Below are 18,805 nucleotides of genomic sequence, written 5' to 3'. Positions count from 1 at the left end.
GACTGCAAATCTGAATCTTCTTAAGAGCCTTTGGTTAATCTTACCTTGTAGGAGGAAGGCTGCAAAGTCCCCTCCTTCAGAAATCTCCATCTTTATACAGGTGGTTTGCTTGCTGGTATCATCCTGAAAGGAAGAGAGATACTGAGAGAGGAAGTTCAGCCTGATGACAGAAGAGAATGTATTTCAGGGCTTTTTGTAGTTCACACCAGGGAAATAAATCCTTTTAAAACTTGAGGCATAAAAAGATGCCTCAAACTGCTTCAAACTTTCCATTTTTGCACAGGAATTAGACAAGATTGTAAATAAAGAAGTGGAATTCAGTTTTCTGTCAAAAGGGTTTGGAACTTATTTCCTGGTTTCTTAAGCACTCCTGATGATTTGTAGTCATTTCATACTATCTGATCTCCTGCTCAGGTTTGCAAACCCTACAGACCTATGCCACCACTCAGGTATTCAAAATGAGCTGAAACAAGTTCTACATGACACTGAAAACTCTGGTCAGTTGCTTGAAAAAAGGTTCTGTCTAGGCTACTGTAGTGTCATAGTCTGATTGGGCTGCTAAAACAAAATACCATGGACTGGGTGGCTCATAAACAATTAACATTTATTTCTCACAGTCCTGGAGGTTGGGAATCCAAGATTTCCAAGGATTTCTGGCAGATTCAGTGTCTGGTAAGACCTAGCTTCCTGGCTCATAGACTGCCTGCCACCTGTGGCTGTGTCCTCACGTGGTGGAAGGGTTGAGGGAGCTCTCTTGGTCTATAAGTGCACTAATCCCATTTATGAGGACTCTGCCCTCGTGACATAATCACCTCCCACATTGGGGATTAGTATTTCAACATGAATTTTAGGGAGACACAAACATTCAGTCCATATTAAGTAGAGACTGAATGTAACCCTAGAGTGAAACCTGCTCACACTTTGGGCCAGGTGAAAAAGACTCAATGTGTACAGTTGTGCTATACCTTTAAGGAGCTCTAAGACTAGCAACATAAGGTGGCTAGACAAATTAGGCTAGTGAGCCCCCTAAATTATTTAAGGAGAATGAGTTTTAAACATTTTTAATTTTTGTTTTTCTTTCATTTTATTTTTATTTCATTTATTTATTTGGCTGCACCAGGTCTTAGTTGTGGCATGCAGGATCTTTAGTTGTGGCATATGGGATCTTTAGTTGCTGCATGTGAACTCTTAGTTGTGGCATGTGGGATCTAGTTCCCTGACCAGGGATTGAACCTGGGTCCCCTGCATTGGGAGCACAGAGTCTCAGCCACTGGACCACCAGGGAAGTCCCTAACTTTCTTTTTTTTAAAAATGGAGTATATTTGATGTATAATATAGTTATTAACAATTTTAAAAGTTTATACTCCATTTATAGTTATTATAAAATATTGGCTATATTCCCCATATTGTACAATATATCCTTGTAGCTTATTTTATATGTAATAGCTTGTACCTCTTAATCCCGTACCCCTATATTGCTCCTCCCCACTTCCCTCTCCCCACTGGTAAGCATTAGTTTGTTCTCTATAACTGTGAGTCTGCTTCTTTTTTGTTAAATTTACTGGTTTGTTATATTTTTTAGATTCCACATATTAGTGATATCAAACAGTATTTGTCTTTCTCTGTCTGACTTTTTTCACTTAGCATAATACCCTCCAAGTCCATCCATGTTGCTGCAAATGGCAAAATATCATTCTTTTTTATGGCTTAGTAGTATTCCATTGTGTGTGTGTGTGTGTGTGTGTGTGTGTGTGTGTGTGTGTCTTCTTTATCCATTCATCTGTTGATGGTCTCGTAGGTTGCTTCCATATCTTGGCAATTGTGAATAATGCTGCTAAGAACATTGGGATGCATGTATCTTTCCGAATTAGAGTTTTGGGGTTTTTTTCCATTTTATACCCAGGAGTGGAATTGCTGGGTCATACAGTAGTTCTATTTTTAGTTTTATGAGAAACCTCCACACTGTTTTCCACATTGACTCCACTAATTTACATTCCCACCAACAGTGTATAAGGGTTCCCTTTTCTTTACACTCTCGCCAACATTTGTTGTTTGTGTTCTTTTTTTTTTTAAAGGGCTTTTGTTTTTTTTAATATTTATTTATTTTGGATGCGCTGGGTCTTAGTTGCAGCACACAGGATTTTTGCTGTGGCATGTTTAGTTGCAGCATGTGGACTTCTTAGTTGCGGCATGCATGCAGGATCTAGTTCCCCAACAAGGGATTGAACTCAGGCCCCCTGCCTTGGGAGCGCAGAGTCTTACTCACTGGACCACCAGGGAAGTCCCTGTGTTCCTTTTGATAATAGTCATTCTGACAGGTGTGAGGTGATATCTTTGTGTGGTTTTGATTTGCATTTTTCTGATGATTAGTGATGTTAAGCATCTTTTCATGTGCTTGTTGGCCATCTGCATTTCCTCTTTGGGAAAATGTCTATTCAATTGTTCTGCCCATTTTTAAATCAGGTTGTTTGTCTTTTTGATGTTGAGTTGTATGAGCTATTTATGTATTTTGGAAATTAATCCCTTAGTTGCATCATTTGCAAATATTTTCTCCCATTCTTTTCATTTTGTTTATGGCTTCCTTTGCTGTGCAAAAGCCTTTAAGTTTAATTAGGTCCCATTTGTTTATTTTTGCTTTTATTTCCATTATCCCAGGAGACAGATCCAAAAAAAAAAATTGCTGCGATTTATGTCAAAGAGTGTTCTGCCTATGTTTTCCTCTAGGAGTTTTATAGTATACGGTCTTACATTTAGGTCTTTAATCCACTTTGAGTTTATTTTTTTATATGGTGTTAAAGAATGTTCTAATTTCATTCTTTTACATGTAGCTGTCCAGTTTTCCCAGTACCACTTACTGAAGATACTGTCTTTCCTCCATTGTACAATCTTGCCTCCTTTATCATAGATTAATTGAGCATACATGCATGGGTTTATTTCTGGGCTTTCTATTCTGTTCCACTGATCTATATGTCTGTTTTTGTGCCAGTACCTACTATTTTGATTACTGTAGCTTTGTAGTATAGTCTAAAGTCAGGAATTGTGATTCCTCCAGCTCTGTTCTTTCTCAAAATTGCTTTGAGTATCCAGGGTCTTTTGTATTTCCATACAAATTTTTAAATTATTTGTTCTAGTTCTGTGAAAAATGCCATTGGTATTTTGATAGGGATTGCATTGAATCTGTAGACTGCCTTGGGTAGTATGGTCATTTAAAAATATTTTTATTTATGTATTTTAATATCAATTTGTAGGTTATAGAAATTTCAAATGCACATGAAGACAAAAAAATAGTATAATGAACCCCATGTATCCATTACTCAACTTCACCAGTTATCAATATATGTCAAATCTTGTTTTATTGTCTCCCAACTTCATTAAATATTTCTATTTAATTAATCCTAGTTCCTTAATACCACTTACTATCCAGTCTGCTTTCAAATTTCCTCAATTGTCTAATAAGTACCTCTCCACAACTGGTTTGTTCAAATCAGAATTCATGTGTAACTGATTCACTTTGCTGTACACCTGAAACTAACACAACGTTGTAAATCAACTATACTCCAATAAAAAATTTTTTTTAAAAAGTCAAAACTGAGAAATCAGGATTCAAATGAAGTCCATGTATTGTATTGAGTTGGCCAAAAAGTTCATTCGGGTTTTTTGTAACGTCTTACGAAAAACCTAAATGAACTTTTTGACCAACCCAATATTTCGTTAATTTATCTTGTAAGTCTCGTAAGTCTCTTTTAATTTATAACTGTTACCCTATTTGTTTTTCTTTTCACCATTTTTTTATTGAATAAACCAGTTCATTTGTCCTGTGGAATTTTTCACTTTTTCACTTTCTGGATTGGACTGATTGCATCCCATGGCATTGTTTACATGTATTTCCTGTAAACCAGCAACCAGTTAGAGGTTTGATTAGATTTAGGCTCAATTAAAACAAAAGGCCAGAATACTCCACAGGTGTTTGGTGTCTCCCTCCGGCATCACATGAGGAGGCTCATAATAGCTAGCTGTTCTTTCTCTTTTTTTTTTTTTTTTTTTTTTTGCGGTATGCGGGCCTCTCGCTGCTGTGACCTCTCCCGTTGCGGAGCACAGGCTCTGGACGTGCAGGCTCAGCGGCCATGGCTCACGGGCCTAGCCGCTCCGCGGCATGTGGGATCTTCCCGGAATGGGGCACGAACCCATGTCCCCTGCATTGGCAGGTGGACTCTCAACCACTGCGCCACTGGGGGAGCCCTGTTCTTTCTTTTAATAATGTTCATGGTGATCATTGACAAGAGGTTTCATCCTGGCTCATCAATTATAAAGTCCCCCATCAGCACTGATGGTCGTTACCTAGACCATTACTCTGCAAAATGGCTACAAAACTGATATCCCCCAATTCTATCATTCCTTCTGCATTTGTTAGAATTCTTCTATAAAGAAAATCTTTCCATTTTTCCATCATCAACTATTTGATTACCCTGAAATACAGCCTATATGGGAAAGTCAAGATAAATGCTTGATGCTCTCCCTAATTAGTTTTCAGAATACTGAGTTTGTACCTTAGCAACTTCCAGAGGGAATAATGAAGTCCTTAAAAAAATATATGTAATGAATTAATTTTTTTTAACACTTTTGGTGTGTTCTAATCCACCAAACACTACTTTCTTTTTAATGTCCCTGTCAAGTTTGGATATCACAGTTTTGCTGGTCTCCTAAAATCAGTTGATGAGTATTCCCTGTATTTTTTTTAGAGAGATTTCTTTTTACATAAAATGTAAAAACAGTTAAAGGGACTTCCCTGGTGGCGCAGTGGTTAAGAACCCACCTGCCAATGCAGGGGACACGGGTTCGACCCCTGGTCCGGGAAGATCCCACATGTCGCGGAGCAACTAAGCCCGTGTGCCACTATTACTGAGCCTGCACTTTAGAGCCCACGAGCCACGAGCCACAACTACTGCAGCCTGCGCGCCTAGAGCTCATGCTCCGCAACAAGAGAAGCCACCGCAGTGAGAAGCCCGTGCATTGCAACAAAGAGTAGCTCCTGCTTGCCGCAACTAGAGAAAACCTGCATGCAGCAACAAAGACCCAACGCAGCCAAAATTAATAAATAAAATAAATAAATTAATTTAAAAAAGAATAAAGTATTTTGTTAAATAAAATAAATAAAAAATAAAAACAGTTAAAGGCACAGATATTAAATGTACAACTTGATGGGTTTGGACGTATATGTATCCATCCATGTAACTAACACACAGTCAAGGTATAAGTTCCTTAGTGCCCTGTTTCAGTCAATTACACCTCTATAGGCAACCAACGTTCTGCTCTTCCTCACCAACATAGCTTGGTTTCAACCGTTCTTAAATTTCATGTAACTGGAATCATACAGGGCCTGTAACATCGGCAGCCTCTGCACCCTTTCTCCTTCAATAACATCACATTCCACAGTCTATCTCCTACATGGCAAAGGCACTTCCTGGGTTATTCTTTATGGCAGTCTGTTGTCCAAGTACATCTTCCTTGGTGTCCTTAGTGGTGGTGAAACCGTATCTGACTGTTCCCCAAACCTTTGTTGCCATAACCTCTTTGTCTCCACCAGCAGGTGCAGCCCTTGCACGGGTGGTGCAGGTGTGGGCAGTGTGGAGGGCTGTGGGCTGCTGGGTCTCCACCTCCTTGCTCAGGGTTGTGGTCATGGTGACTGGGGCCGGCTGTGACAGCTGTGGCTCCTCCTGGGGTGTGAGGGCCACTAGGCAGGGCGGCGGTGGGGTTTCTCAGAGCTCTCTGGGGTCCACTCTCTGCCCCTGATACTGATCGAACTCTAATAGCATCTTTTATTTTTTAAAATTAATTAGTTAATTAATTTTGGCTGTGTTGGGTCTTCCTTGCTGCACGCGGGCTTTCTCTAGTTGCAGCGAGCGGGGGCTACTCTTTGTTGGTGTGCATGGGCTTCTCATTGCAGTGGCTTCTCTTGTTGAGGGGCATGGACTCTAGGCGCACGGGCTTCAGTAGTTGTGGCATGCAGGCTCAGTAGTTGTGGCACACAGGCTTAGTTGCTCCGTGGCATGTGGGATCTTCCTGGACCAGGGCTCAAACCCGTGTCCCCTGCATTGGCAGACGGATTCTTAACCACTGTGCCACCAGGGAAGTCCCTAATAGCATTTTTGACGAGCATAAGTTTTAAATTTTTTAGCAGCTTTATTAGGGATGTGATAACATAATAAACTGCATGTTTAAAGTGTACAGTTTGATTAGTTTAGACATGTATATCCCTTGAAACCAGCACCACAATCAAGAAAGTGGACATATCCATCACTGCCAAAAGTTTCCTCCTGCCCCTTTGTAAGCTTTCCCTCCACCCCTCTCCCAACTCACCCCAGGCAAAAACTGGTGTTTCCTGTCACTAGATTCGTTTGTATTTTCTAGAATTTTACATAAATGCAATCGTACAGTATGTATGTATTCTTTTTTGTTTCTCTTCTTTCACTCAGCCTATTTATTCTGAGATGTAGCCATGTTGTTAAGTGCACCCTTTTTACTGCTGAGCAGTATGTACCACGATTTGCTTATCCATTCACCTGTTGATGGGTGTTGAGTGGTTTCTGGTTTCTGGCTATTACAAAGAAAGCTGCTGTGAACATTCATGTACATATTTTTGTATGGAGATATGCTTTCATTTCTCCTGGGTAAATGTCTAGGAGTGGAACGGCCACATCATATGGTAGGTGTATGTTTAACTTTTTAAAAAAAACTGCCAGGGGCTTCCTTGGTGGTGCAGTGGTTGAGAGTCCGCCTGCCGATGCAGGGGGCACGGGTTTGTGTCCCAGTCCAGGAGGATCCCACATGCCGCGGAGCGGCTGGGCCCGTGAGCCATGGCCATTGAGCCTGCGCGTCCGGATCCTGTGCTCCGCAACGGGAAAAGCCACAACAGTGAGAGGCCCGCGTACAGCAAAAAAAAAAAAAAAACTGCCAAAGTGGTTGTGGCACTATGCTTTACCACCAGCAGTGAATGAGAGTTCCAGCTCTTCCATAGCTCTGCCAACACTTGGTATGGTCAGTCTTTTCAATTTTAGGCATTCTAATACACGTGCAGTGATAGCTCATGACTTTAATTTGCATTTCCCTAATGACTAATGATGGTGAACATCTTATTTACCCTCTCTATATATTCTTTAGTAAACTGTCCTTTTTTCCCCAAGACATTTGCTCATTTTAAAAAACTAGGTTGTTTTCTTACTTTTGAGTTTTGAGTTTTGAGAGTTCTTCATATGTTCTGGATACAAGTCCTTTATCAGATATATGACTTGCAATTATTTGCTCCCAGTCTATGACTTGGCTTTTTATTCTTTTAACAATGTCTTTTGCAAAACAGAAGGTTTTAGGGTTTTTTAAAAAAATTATTTTATTTATTTATTTTTGGCTGCGTGGGGTCTTTGTTGCTGTGTGTGGGCTTTCTCTAGTTGCGGTAAGTGTGGGCTACTCTTCGTTGAGGTGCGCAGGCTTCTCATTGAGGTGGATTCTTGTTGTGGAGCATGGGCTCTAGGCGTGGGATTTCAGTTGCTGCAGCACGCAGGCTCAGTAGTTGTGGCTCACGACTCTAGAGCGCAGGCTCAGTAGTTGTGGTGCACCAGCTTAGTTGCTCCTTGGCATGTGGGATCTTCCCGGACCAGGGGTCGAACCTGTGTCCCCTGCATTGGCAGGTGGGTTCTTAACCACTGTGCCACCAGGGAAGCCCAGAAGGTTTTAGTTTTGATGAAGTCTAATCTAGCAATTTTTTTCTTGTATGGAATGTGGTTTTCGTGTTGTAGTTTAAAAATCTTTGCCTAACTCAAGGTCTCAAAGACTTCCTCCTACGTTTTCTTCTAGAGGTTTTATAGTTTTAGATTTTTCATATAGATATATGACTATTTTGAGTTAATTTTTATATATGGCATGAGGAATTAAAAGTATCTAATTTCGATGAAGTCCAATTTCAGTTTTTTTCTTTTATGGATAGTGCCTCTTATGTCCTAAGAAATCTTTGCCTGCCCCAAGGTTGCAAAAAACATTTCCTGTGTTTTCTTCAAAAAGGATAATGTTTTTAGCCTTTACATTTAGGTCTATAATCCATCTCAAATTAATTTTTACATATGATGTGAGGTAGGGTTGAGGTTCATTTTCCCCCATTTGTTTATCCAGCATTCCAGCATCATTTGTTGAAAATACTTTCTTTTTCCCACTGAATTGCTTTGGTGCCCATCAATAGTATTTTTTATAAAACAAACTACAACTAAAAATATACTCTGAGCAATACCGCCTCTTTTTTGGATTCATTAAAAAAAAAAAGACACTTTCTAAGAACCTATAGTATGCAGGCAATGTACTAGGAACAAGAAATATACGGTGAATAAGCCATGTCCTCTGCCCTCAAGGAACTTACATCCAGGAGAAGAAGCAGTCATATAAACAAATAAGTGTGGAGGGTAGAGAAAACACTGTGATAGAAGTTCTTTCCTATATGGTGGTGGCACAGAGGAGGGAGGGATCAACTTCTCTTGGGTATATCAGGGAAAGCATCTCAGAGGAGGGGATATTTGAGCTGGTCTTGAAGAATGAGAGAAATTTAAGAGGTACACACAGTAGGTAGGGAGACAAGGAGAGCCTTCTATGCAAAGGGGACAGCATGGACAAGGGAACAGGATGTGAAGCAGCCTGGAAAATTTAGGGACTTGTAAGCAGTTATTAGACATGTTGGTCTGGTGCTCAATCTGGACCAGAGTTCCTTAGTAATTTTCTTCTCTTGACAACCAGGAAAATGAATCCAAGGCATTCAGTATGTACCCTCTGATGGTGAGGGATCTTTTAATAGGATATTTTGGAGGAGGCTCTCTGGCCAGGGAAGTCTCTATTTCTTTCTACTCTAGGATGGCTGTCATTGCCTCCATGTTAAAAGTAAACTTGATTTGCTACAGCTTTTGGCCCAGCTACAGATGAAAGAACATGAACTTACCGCTTCATTGATGGCTTTGATGAGGTAAAGACCATCCTTATAAAAATAAAATAGTCTAATGATACCTGAAACAGAAAAATAAGTAAGAATGAAAGACAGGCAGGTGAACCGAAGAAAAGTTGAAATTTTATATTTGACTTTCTGAGATATCATGATAAACTCATGCATTATTAGGCTTCCTGCCCGGCCCCTGCACTGCCCATGATCATCTTGGACTCCTTGCCTTCTTCCACCCCTCACCTGAAATGTTCAAGTTATTCTCCCTCTTGGGTCATCTTGGTCTACACTGGCCCTACCCTCTTCTTCTAGAATCCTCTTGTAAGCACTTCGGCCACACCAATCCACTCGTGACTTCTATTCATCTGTTTTAGCACATCATCCCATAGTGTTTCACATTGTTATCCAGCTGCTTCCTGTGAGTGTTTTTTATTCCTCGAGTGAGTTCACAGATTCTCTGAGGGAAAGGATCACATCTTACTCTTCTATGTGCCTCATTTCTCACAGCCCAACAAGCTCCTCATGCAGTTAATTTTGTTGATACAGTAGATAATTTTGCCATTCTCATTCTCATTTAACCTAAGGGCTCTAGTATGTGATCATATTCCACCGTGACTTCTTGCCTCTTTCTTTAGGTGCCTCCCAGACACTCATAACCTGCCCCATAATAATGACCTTGCAGAGGTATCTGGATCACTGTGGGTGAAAGTCTAACTCAACCCAATAAACATTCATGGGATATCTGCTCCATGACCACAAATGTGCTAGGGACAACCAAGGCAGTCTCTGCCCTCAAATTCATCACACTGAGAATCACACAGACAGGAAACTAACTAGATATAATGCAGTGTGATAAATGCAGTCCTATCTTTACACCAAACTCCTCCTCAGTATCAACATTCCCACTCCAGGTGCCTCAAAGATGTGCATGCTCAAATGGAATTTCTCAACTCACAGACCCCTGAAATCTTATTCTCCTAAAATTGCTTATCAAGTAATGGCATCATCATCCACCCCATTATCTAAGGAGGAAAGGAGTAATTTTTCTTCACTTACCCTCACATACTGCCCTACTCCCTGACCCCATACATATATTCCATCACTCACCAAGTTTTTCCACTATATTTTCCTTTTCATTTTTTTAAGCTTTTTATTTTGAACTAGTTTTAGACTTAGAGAAAAATTGCAAAAATAGTACAGAGTTCCCTTATAATCCCTCACCTCATTTCCCCTAATGTTAACATCATACAGAACTACAGTACAATTTTCTTTTCATTTTAACAGCCCCTGCCTTGGTTCAGACCTTCATAATTTCTCTCCTAAATGAATGCACTAGCTCTTCCTGGTCTCTCTACCTCTCCATTTGACTTTTGTAAACTCCTATCAGGGTGCTCTTCCTAAAATGCCAGTTGGGTCAGGTCACTCTCCTGCAGACACGGATCTTCCAGGACACTGTCCATAGTTCTCTATACTATGGTCCCCATGTCTGGGTCATCCTCAGGCTGAGGAAGAAAAGCAAGCCTGGCTTAAATGAGCAGCAGGATTGCTGAGTGCTGGAAAGGATGTGGACTCTGGGCCCACACTGCCTGGTTCAAATCCTGCCTGTGCCACTTACTCTCTGCATTACCTCAAGTAGGTTATTTAACCTCCATGCCTCAGTTGCCTCTTCTGAAAAACGAGAATAATAAACTGTATTTACCTACTAAGGCTGTTGTGATGGTGAAATGGGCCAACATGTGTGAAATGTTAGAATAGTGCCTGGCACACCATACTGTCCTGCAGATGTTAGTTAATACTGCATGACCAGGAAGAACTCTCCAGGTCTGGCCCCTCCCCTGCCTGGAAAGGAGATTAAGTTGAACAACAGTCTACAGGTACCTATAAATTAGGCTAAAAAGGAAGATGAAGAACATGTACCTATTTCATCCACAGAAGCAATAAGTATTTCATTCCCCAAATCTGTGGCCCAGATGTAAGTGACATCAACCTTAAGTTTCTCCCAAACATATATTTGTTCAGCATTGTACAGATTATAGATGGAGAATCCTTTGGTTCCTCCAATAAACACATAGTCTTGGGAAATAGCCATACAATTTGGCATTTTGTTGAGCTGGGAAAAGAAAAACATAGAAGAAAGGAATGATTTTTCAGTTATCACCATGTGCAAGTAATATGAGCTAACTTTCCAAAGAGGGAAGCAGGTCCCTCCTAGTTATAGTATCATGTCCAAACACAGTGCCCGTCTAAATATCTTGCCCAAACATCAAGAAAGTCATAGCATTCTACTCTTAGGGGAAAGGGGCCAGAGAAAACAAAGAAGTTGAGAATAAATGCTCATTCACAACACTAAGTGTGACCACAGGCCCTGTGGTGAGTGGACCAGTGGCCCCATTCCCTGCACTTTATTCATCTAGAACACTGGTAAGAGCTATAACTGACATACTGGCAGATTTTCAACCATCAAGCAAAGGAGTGATTAATACACTCTGAAAGATTTTTAAATAACAATAGGATGTAAAAGATACATCTGTATAATCTTCAATTAACCAGAACACCCATTTCCCCAGGCAATTACTAGATCTATTTTAATCAACACCAGCATGCCTATAATCTTTCAAAAATGCACTGTCCTATTGTATGAAGGTTCCTGGTAGTAATTCCTTCCCTGGATCAGGTGTTATCATTTATTAACACTCAGTTCAGAAACAAGGCTGCCTTGTCAGCTGCTCCATACCTTGCTTTCTAGAAGTGGAGGGTAGATGGTGGGCTGGATGCGGCTGAGCTCAGCTTTCCTCAATGCGTCCCTCTCCTCAATAATTTCCCACGAGTGGTCAAACAAAAAGTTCACTAGCTTGTTGATCATTCGATAAGGCTGAGGTAGGGAATCCTGCTCTTGATCTGGATCCTTGAAGACCCAATCCTCTTCATCATCCTTAGACCAGTCCTTCTCTGTAGGGGACGGCACCTCCAGTGTCCCCTTTTGTGTTAAAGTGGGCAGCTTCAGCTTCTGGGCTCGACTTCTTTTGGGAGATGTCATCACAGAAGGTGGTGCTGGAAACATCTATGAAATTCTGAAAAACTGAGCAAGGAAGGAAGCCAAGGTACTTTGTGAAAAAGGGGAAGTTATCATAAGACAGCTCATCATACTCCTTAGCGTATTAGCCTATGGGAACTATTTATTCTAGAGATTGGCATCTGCCTTATTGCCACATTTCTAAGATATGCTCTTCATATTAATAAGGGTGTTAGCAGAGACAGGTATTGACTATTCACATCTTCCAGACCAGCTCAAGATGATGTGCCCTATGACAAAAGGAAAGGAATTTGGCACCCTGTTGCCTTTCTTCACCTCCTGATAAGAGAGTGGCTTTCTGTCCCAAATAGAACACACCCGTTCTCCTACGACTTGTGCCTTCTCCTGGCTCTTCCATCTCTGCAAATGGTTGTGCTGAAGCTAGCTGGGTAGGGAGCAACAACTTCTCCAGTTCCTTTTCCCTCCCCTCCAATCAGATGCAGCTCAAGCACTATCCAATCCTTGCTGTCCAATTTGTTCCTTCCTCTCTACTCCCCCTGCTCCCATCCAGGAGCTCTGTAGGCACAGTGCCCAGAACCTATGAGATTTTTCAAGGGCCTGCAGAAATGTTTGAGACTTGAAAAAATACTGACTAAAAAAAACCCCCCACAAAATCAAAATAATTAAATATTTACAAAAATATTTACAACTTATCAACTCCACTTTGTGTGTGCATAATGTTTAAGTCTATAAGAAAAGAACAAGCGGGCTTCCCTGGTGGCGCAGTGGTTGAGAGTCTGCTTGCCGATGCAGGGAACACGGGTTCGTGCCCCGGTCCAGGAGGATCCCACATGCCGCGGAGCGGCTGGGCCCGTGAGCCATGGCCGCTGAGCCTGCGCGGCCGGAGCCTGTGCTCCGCAACGGGAGAGGCCACAACAGTGAGAGGCCCGCGTACCGCAAAAATAAAAAAAAAAAAGTAAAAATGAGGAAAAAGGGCAAAAAACTGATGAGACAAATAGGAAACCCTAACCATATCAATAATCATATCAAATGTAAATAGTCTAAAGACTCCAATCAAAAAACAGAAATTGTCAGATTAGATAAAGGAGAAAGACTCATATATGCTGCCCACCAAAAATCCACTTTAAGTGTAAAGACACATACAGTTTAAAATTAAAAGAGTAGAAATAGATGTACCACGCTAACACTAAAGAAAGCTGGAGTGGCTATATTAATATCATATGTAGAACATTTCAGAGCAAAGAATATTACCTGGGATAAAGAGGTATGTTTTGTAATAAAGGGGTCGATTCATCAAGAAGACATAACAGTCCTAAATGTTAATGAACCTAATAACAGAGCTTTGAAATCCATGAAGCAAAACTGATAGAATTTCAATGAGAAATAGACAAATCCACAATTACAGTCAGAGATTTCAATACCCTCTCTCAATAATTTATAGAACATGTAGACAAAGAAATCAGCAAGGATACAGAAAACTTGAACACTATTAATGAATTTGATCTGACTGACAGTTGTAGAACACTCTACCCAACAACAGCAGGATACAAATTCTTTTTTAAGTACACTTGAAACATTTACCAAGAAAAATCATATTCTGGGCCATAAACAAGTCTTAATAAATTTATAAGTACTCAAGTCATACAAATTATGTTCTCTGATCATACAGAAATTATTTTAGAAATCAATAACAGATAGATATTTAGAAGTATACAAAACCTCAAAATATTAGGAAATATTTCTTAATAACTTATCAATCACTACTACATACCTATTACCATGGCTCAAATTTTTAAAAAAATATTAACAGTATGAAATACTTGTGAAGATGCAGAGCAATCGGACTCTCATACATGGATGGCTGTTAGGAATGCAAAGTGATACCATCACTCTGGAAAAGGGTTTGGCAGTGTCTTATAAAGTTGAACATATATTAATCATATGACCCAGCAATACCACCCCTGAGTATCTACTCTAAGAGTATGAAAACTTGTGGGCACAAAAAAGCCTGTACACAAAGTGTTTATAGCAGTTCTATTTATAATTACCCCAAATGGGAAACAATCCAAATGTCCTTCACCAGGTGAATAGACAAACCAACTGTGTTATATCCATATAATGGAATATTACTCAGTAATAAAAAGGGGGGAACTACTGGTACCTACAAAAACATGGATGAATCTCAAAGGCATTATGCTGAATAAAAGAAACCAGTCTAAAAATTTATGTGCAGTGATTCCATTTATAAGGCATTCTTGAAAATCAAAATGAGTAATGGAGAACAGATCAGTGGTTGGCAGGAGTTATAAGTGGAGGGATGATGTTATTTAATGTTATTTAAAAAGGACAGCATGAGGGAATTTTTTTGGGTGGTGTGGGACTGTTTTATCCATACTGGAAAGAACTATGTAAAGCTGTTTTTATTTATAATCAGACAATATGATTATCTATAGAGAAAACCTGATGTAATCTTTTTTAAAAAATCTACTAGAGGGCTTCCCTGGTGGCGCAGTGGTTGAGAGTCCGCCTGCCGATGCAGGGGACGCGGGTTCGTGCCCCGATCCGGGAGGGTCCCACATGCCGTGGAGCGGCTGGGCCCGTGAGCCATGGCCGCTGAGCCTGCGCGTCCGGAGCCTGTGCTCCACAACGGGAGAGGCCACAGCAGTGAGAGGCCCGCGTACCGCAAAAAAAAAAAAAAAAAAAAAAAAATCTACTAGAACTAATAAATGAGGTTAGCAAGGCTGTAGGATAAAAGTTCAATATAGAAAAACCTCCTATATTTCTACATACTGACAACAAGCAATAAAAAATTGAAATTAAAAATGCTTTTTATTATACTATTTATAATAGTATAAAAATATGAAATACTTAAGGTTAAATTTGACAAAAGATGTACAAGGCCTATACCCTGAAAGCTGTAAAATACCACTAAGAGAAGACCTAAATAAATGGAGAGAGAGAGACCTTACTCATGGGCTGGAAGATTCAACTTTTTCAGGATGTCAATTCTCCCCAAATTGATTTATAAAATCAAAGCAATCCTTATGATCATCCCAGCTGGCTTTTTTTTTTTTTTAGAAATTAAGAAGCTGATGTTATACTTCATATGAAAATGCAAAGTACCTAGAATAGCCAAGATAACTTAGAAAAAGAAAGAATTAGAGGACCATCACTACCTACTTCAAGACTTATAAAGCCAGAGTAATCAAGACAGTGTGGTATTGGCATCAAAAAAGACAAAAAGACAACAAATAACAAGTGTTGGTGAGGATGTGGAGAAAAGGGAACCCTCAAGCACTGTTGGTGGGAATGTAAATTGGTGAAGTCACTACAGAAAATAGTATGGAAGTTCCTCAAAAAATTAAAAATAGAACTACCATATGATCCAGTAATTCCACTTCTGGATATTTTCCCAAAGAAAACAAAACAAAACAAAAACTATTTTGAAAAGATATATGCACCCTATGTTCATTGCAGCATTATTCACAATAGCCAAGATACGGAAGCAACCTAAGTCCCCACCGATAGAGGAATGGATAAAGAAGATGTGATATACACAATGGAATATTAGTCAGCCATAAAAAAGAATAAAACCTTGCCATTTGCAACAACAGGTATGGACCTAGAGGATACTATGCTAAGTGAAGTAAGTCAGACAGAGAAAGACAAATACTGTGTGATTTCACTTATATGTGGAATCTAAAAAAACAAGACAAGTGAACAAACAAAAACAAAAAAAACAAAAAAAAGAGTCATAGATACAGAGAACAAACAGGTGGTTGCCAGAAGGGATGGGGGTGGGAGGATAAGTGAAATAGGTGAGGGAAATGAAGAGGTACAAAAAAAGAAAAAGACAAATAGATCAATGAAACTGAATAGAGAATACAGAATTAGACCCAGAAAGATATGGACAGCTTATTTTTGACAAAGGTGCAAAGATAATTCAGTGGAAAAAGGATAATCCTTTCAATAAATAATGCTGCCTCAGTTAGATATCCATATGGAAAAAAAGAACTCCAACCCATACCTTGCACTATATACAAAAATTAATTCAAAGTAGATCACAGGCCTAAACATAAAACTTAAAACTATAAAACTTCTAGAAGAAAGCTCAGGAGAAAACCTTTGCAATCTTCAGTTAGACAAAGATTCCTTAGATATGACATTAAAGCACAATCTATAAGAACAAATTGATAATTTAAACCTTTCAAAAATAAACTTATGCTCTTCAAAAGACACTTAAGAGAATAAAAGGTAGCCCAAAGACTGGGAGAAAATATTTGTAGGTCATATATATGATAAAGTGCTTGTGTTCAGAATATTTTGAAAACTCTTAAAACTCAGTAATAAGAAAATGATGCAATTTTTTAAAAATGGAAAGAAGATTTGCATTGACACTTAACCAAAGAAGATACACATAAGGCAAACAGGCATATTAAAAGATGTTCAACGTGGTTAATCATCAGAGAAATGCAAATTATAATTACACATGTATTAGAAAGCCTTAAGTTAGAAACATAGACCATACCAAGTGTTGTCGAGAACGAGGAGAAGCTGGAACTCTTCCACCTGCTGCTGGGAAAGTAAAATAGTACAGTGTAGAAAACAGTTAGCAATTTCTTAGAAAGTTAAGTTTACACCTACCACAATAGCCAGTCATTCTACTTGTAGGTGTGATATAAGGGAACTGAAATCATATGTCCATACATAGACTTGTAAATGAACATTCATTACAGCTCTCCTTGTAGGAGCTCCAAACTGGAAACAACCCAAATGTTTATCGTAGGTGAATAGATAAACTCCTACATATTCACATCCCATATTCAGCGGGAACACGAAATAGTAGAGTCACTTTGGAAAACAGCTTGGCAGTTTCTTACAAAGCTGAATATACACTTAACGTGATTCAGCAATCCCATTCCTACATATTTATGCAAGAAAAATTAAAACATGTTTCATATGAAAATCTGTGCTTAAATATTTATAGCAGCTTTATAATTGCCTCCAACTGGAAACAACACAAATGTATTTCAGTGGATAAAGAGATGACAAAGTATGGTACATCCATACAATGGAATACCACTCAGCAATAAAAATGTACAAACTACTGACATACACAACATAGATGAAACTCAAATGCATTATGCTAAGTGAAAGAAATCAGATAGAAAATGCTACATACTAAATGATTCAATTTATGATACAGTGGAAAAGGCAGAATTGTAGGTATAGAAAACAAACTATATAAATCTGTGTTTAGGAGCACCCTGTGCTCATCTCTATCATCTAACGCATCACCGTGTTGTACTTTCCCATTCTTCTTGTGTCCCTCATTAATCTATTGCCCTAGGCCTAGAGCTTAGCACTGTGGTTGGTACAGTGCTAGCACTGAAATTCTTATTGCTTGCAGTATTGCCCTGCTCTGGGACATGAATTAAGAGAATACTTCTGGCTCTCTTCCAGGCACTCCCCTCTGCAAAGGATGAGTAATTCGTGGGGTAAAGAGGCTATCCCCACCCAAAGCCTAGACTGCCCCTCTTCTGGAGTCTAGACCATGTTCAGGGTACCTATACCCCCTGGAATTTACTGCCCAAACGATGCCAGGTTCTGCATGAGCCTCTTTCCCAGCTTTCTCTGGAGGGCAGAGAAATGGGTGCTAACATGGGCACCCCTAGACCTGAAAGGTGGACAAGGCACGGCGCTTTGCAGGATAATGGGCAGAACTTGCATGTGGCTTGGAGTATCCACACTATGTATGCAAGGCCCCTCTCAGTGATGTAAGTGGGAGCCAGAAACGGGGTGGAAAGGGTTGGGAAAGGACTGGAGATCAGCTCTCCCCACAGTACCATATTCCAGCCGTGTTTCCAGGTATTCCAAGGAGTCCAAGAATCCTGAATGTGAAACTGGACTTCTTGATCATTATGACGGTACATTTGTCCAGGTAGGAGAAAAGAATGTAGCTTATTCAACAATTTGTTACCTTGATTTAAACATTTAAACATATGGTTTGTGGGTCTCTATTTGTACTTTTACCCAGGGCCTGCAAATGTTAGGGGCAGGCCTGACCACAGGAATAAAGATTACAAAAATAGATGACCTTACTTTGTGACTATAGGTTGTACATTTTATAAAATTACTGCTATGGAATGAGTAGGGCTTCATGTCTTCAGCCCTCACAGAAGCAATGTTCAGTGGTGCAATTTCATTTTAATCTCTTTTTGCCCCCACTTTGTTCACGTTAACCCTTTTAGAATTTCCTTAAGTAGCAATCTTCTTTCAGTGTTAATAATCCTAACAGAAAATTCTCTCACTTTACCCAGCTCTCCTGCTAAAATACACTCCATGAATTGGCTTATTTCTGCTCTAACCATTTCCTTCCCAGGATCTGGAGCTGGTGTCGCTAATGGAAACGGAGGCACAGAGCTGGGAAATGATTAGGCTTCTCAGTTCCCAAGCAAAAGTTCAGAGGAATCTCCTTTCGGGATTCCGCTGGGGGTCCCTGGGTACCCGGGATCTGCGGGGAGGCGCGGGGCGTCCCGGGGAAGCCGACGCTGAGGAGACGGGCTCCCTCAGATCCCCCTCTAGGAGATCCTAGAGATAGAGGAGAGTCCTGGGACAAGTGAGAAGCCGCTGCACCCAAGGGCAAAAGCCGAGGTTTCGCTCACCTGGACCGGCAGCTTGACGTTGCCTTAGTAACCACAACTTCCGGCCCCAAACCGGAAGCCCGAGAAGTTGCACTTCGGAAAGTGCGCCCGCCCCCGCGGGGGTGGGAAGACTCGGCTCCTCGGGGTGGCAGAGACCGG

The 18,805-nt window shown here is 40.2% G+C and overlaps 1 protein-coding gene across 1 annotated transcript in view; it reads right to left on the bottom strand.

Annotated features, from left to right (window-relative positions):
- Window positions 1-18,693, bottom strand: part of WDR93 (WD repeat domain 93) — a 46,816-nt gene extending 28,123 nt beyond the window's left edge. Inside the window, exons 1-5 of the mRNA XM_060095317.1 lie at window positions 18,668-18,693; window positions 11,703-12,047; window positions 10,886-11,078; window positions 8,972-9,036; window positions 45-123 (exon numbers count right to left, since the gene is read on the bottom strand). Coding sequence (XP_059951300.1) covers window positions 45-123; window positions 8,972-9,036; window positions 10,886-11,078; window positions 11,703-12,029 — 664 coding nt within the window. The 5' untranslated portion in view covers window positions 12,030-12,047; window positions 18,668-18,693. The remainder of the gene's footprint in view (window positions 1-44; window positions 124-8,971; window positions 9,037-10,885; window positions 11,079-11,702; window positions 12,048-18,667) is intronic.
- Window positions 18,694-18,805: the final 112 nt, after the last annotated feature.

Source organism: Mesoplodon densirostris, chromosome 4, assembly GCF_025265405.1.
Source record: "Mesoplodon densirostris isolate mMesDen1 chromosome 4, mMesDen1 primary haplotype, whole genome shotgun sequence".
In the NCBI taxonomy this organism is placed as follows: domain Eukaryota; kingdom Metazoa; phylum Chordata; class Mammalia; order Artiodactyla; family Ziphiidae; genus Mesoplodon; species Mesoplodon densirostris.
This window is presented reverse-complemented; position numbering and strand designations above follow the sequence as displayed.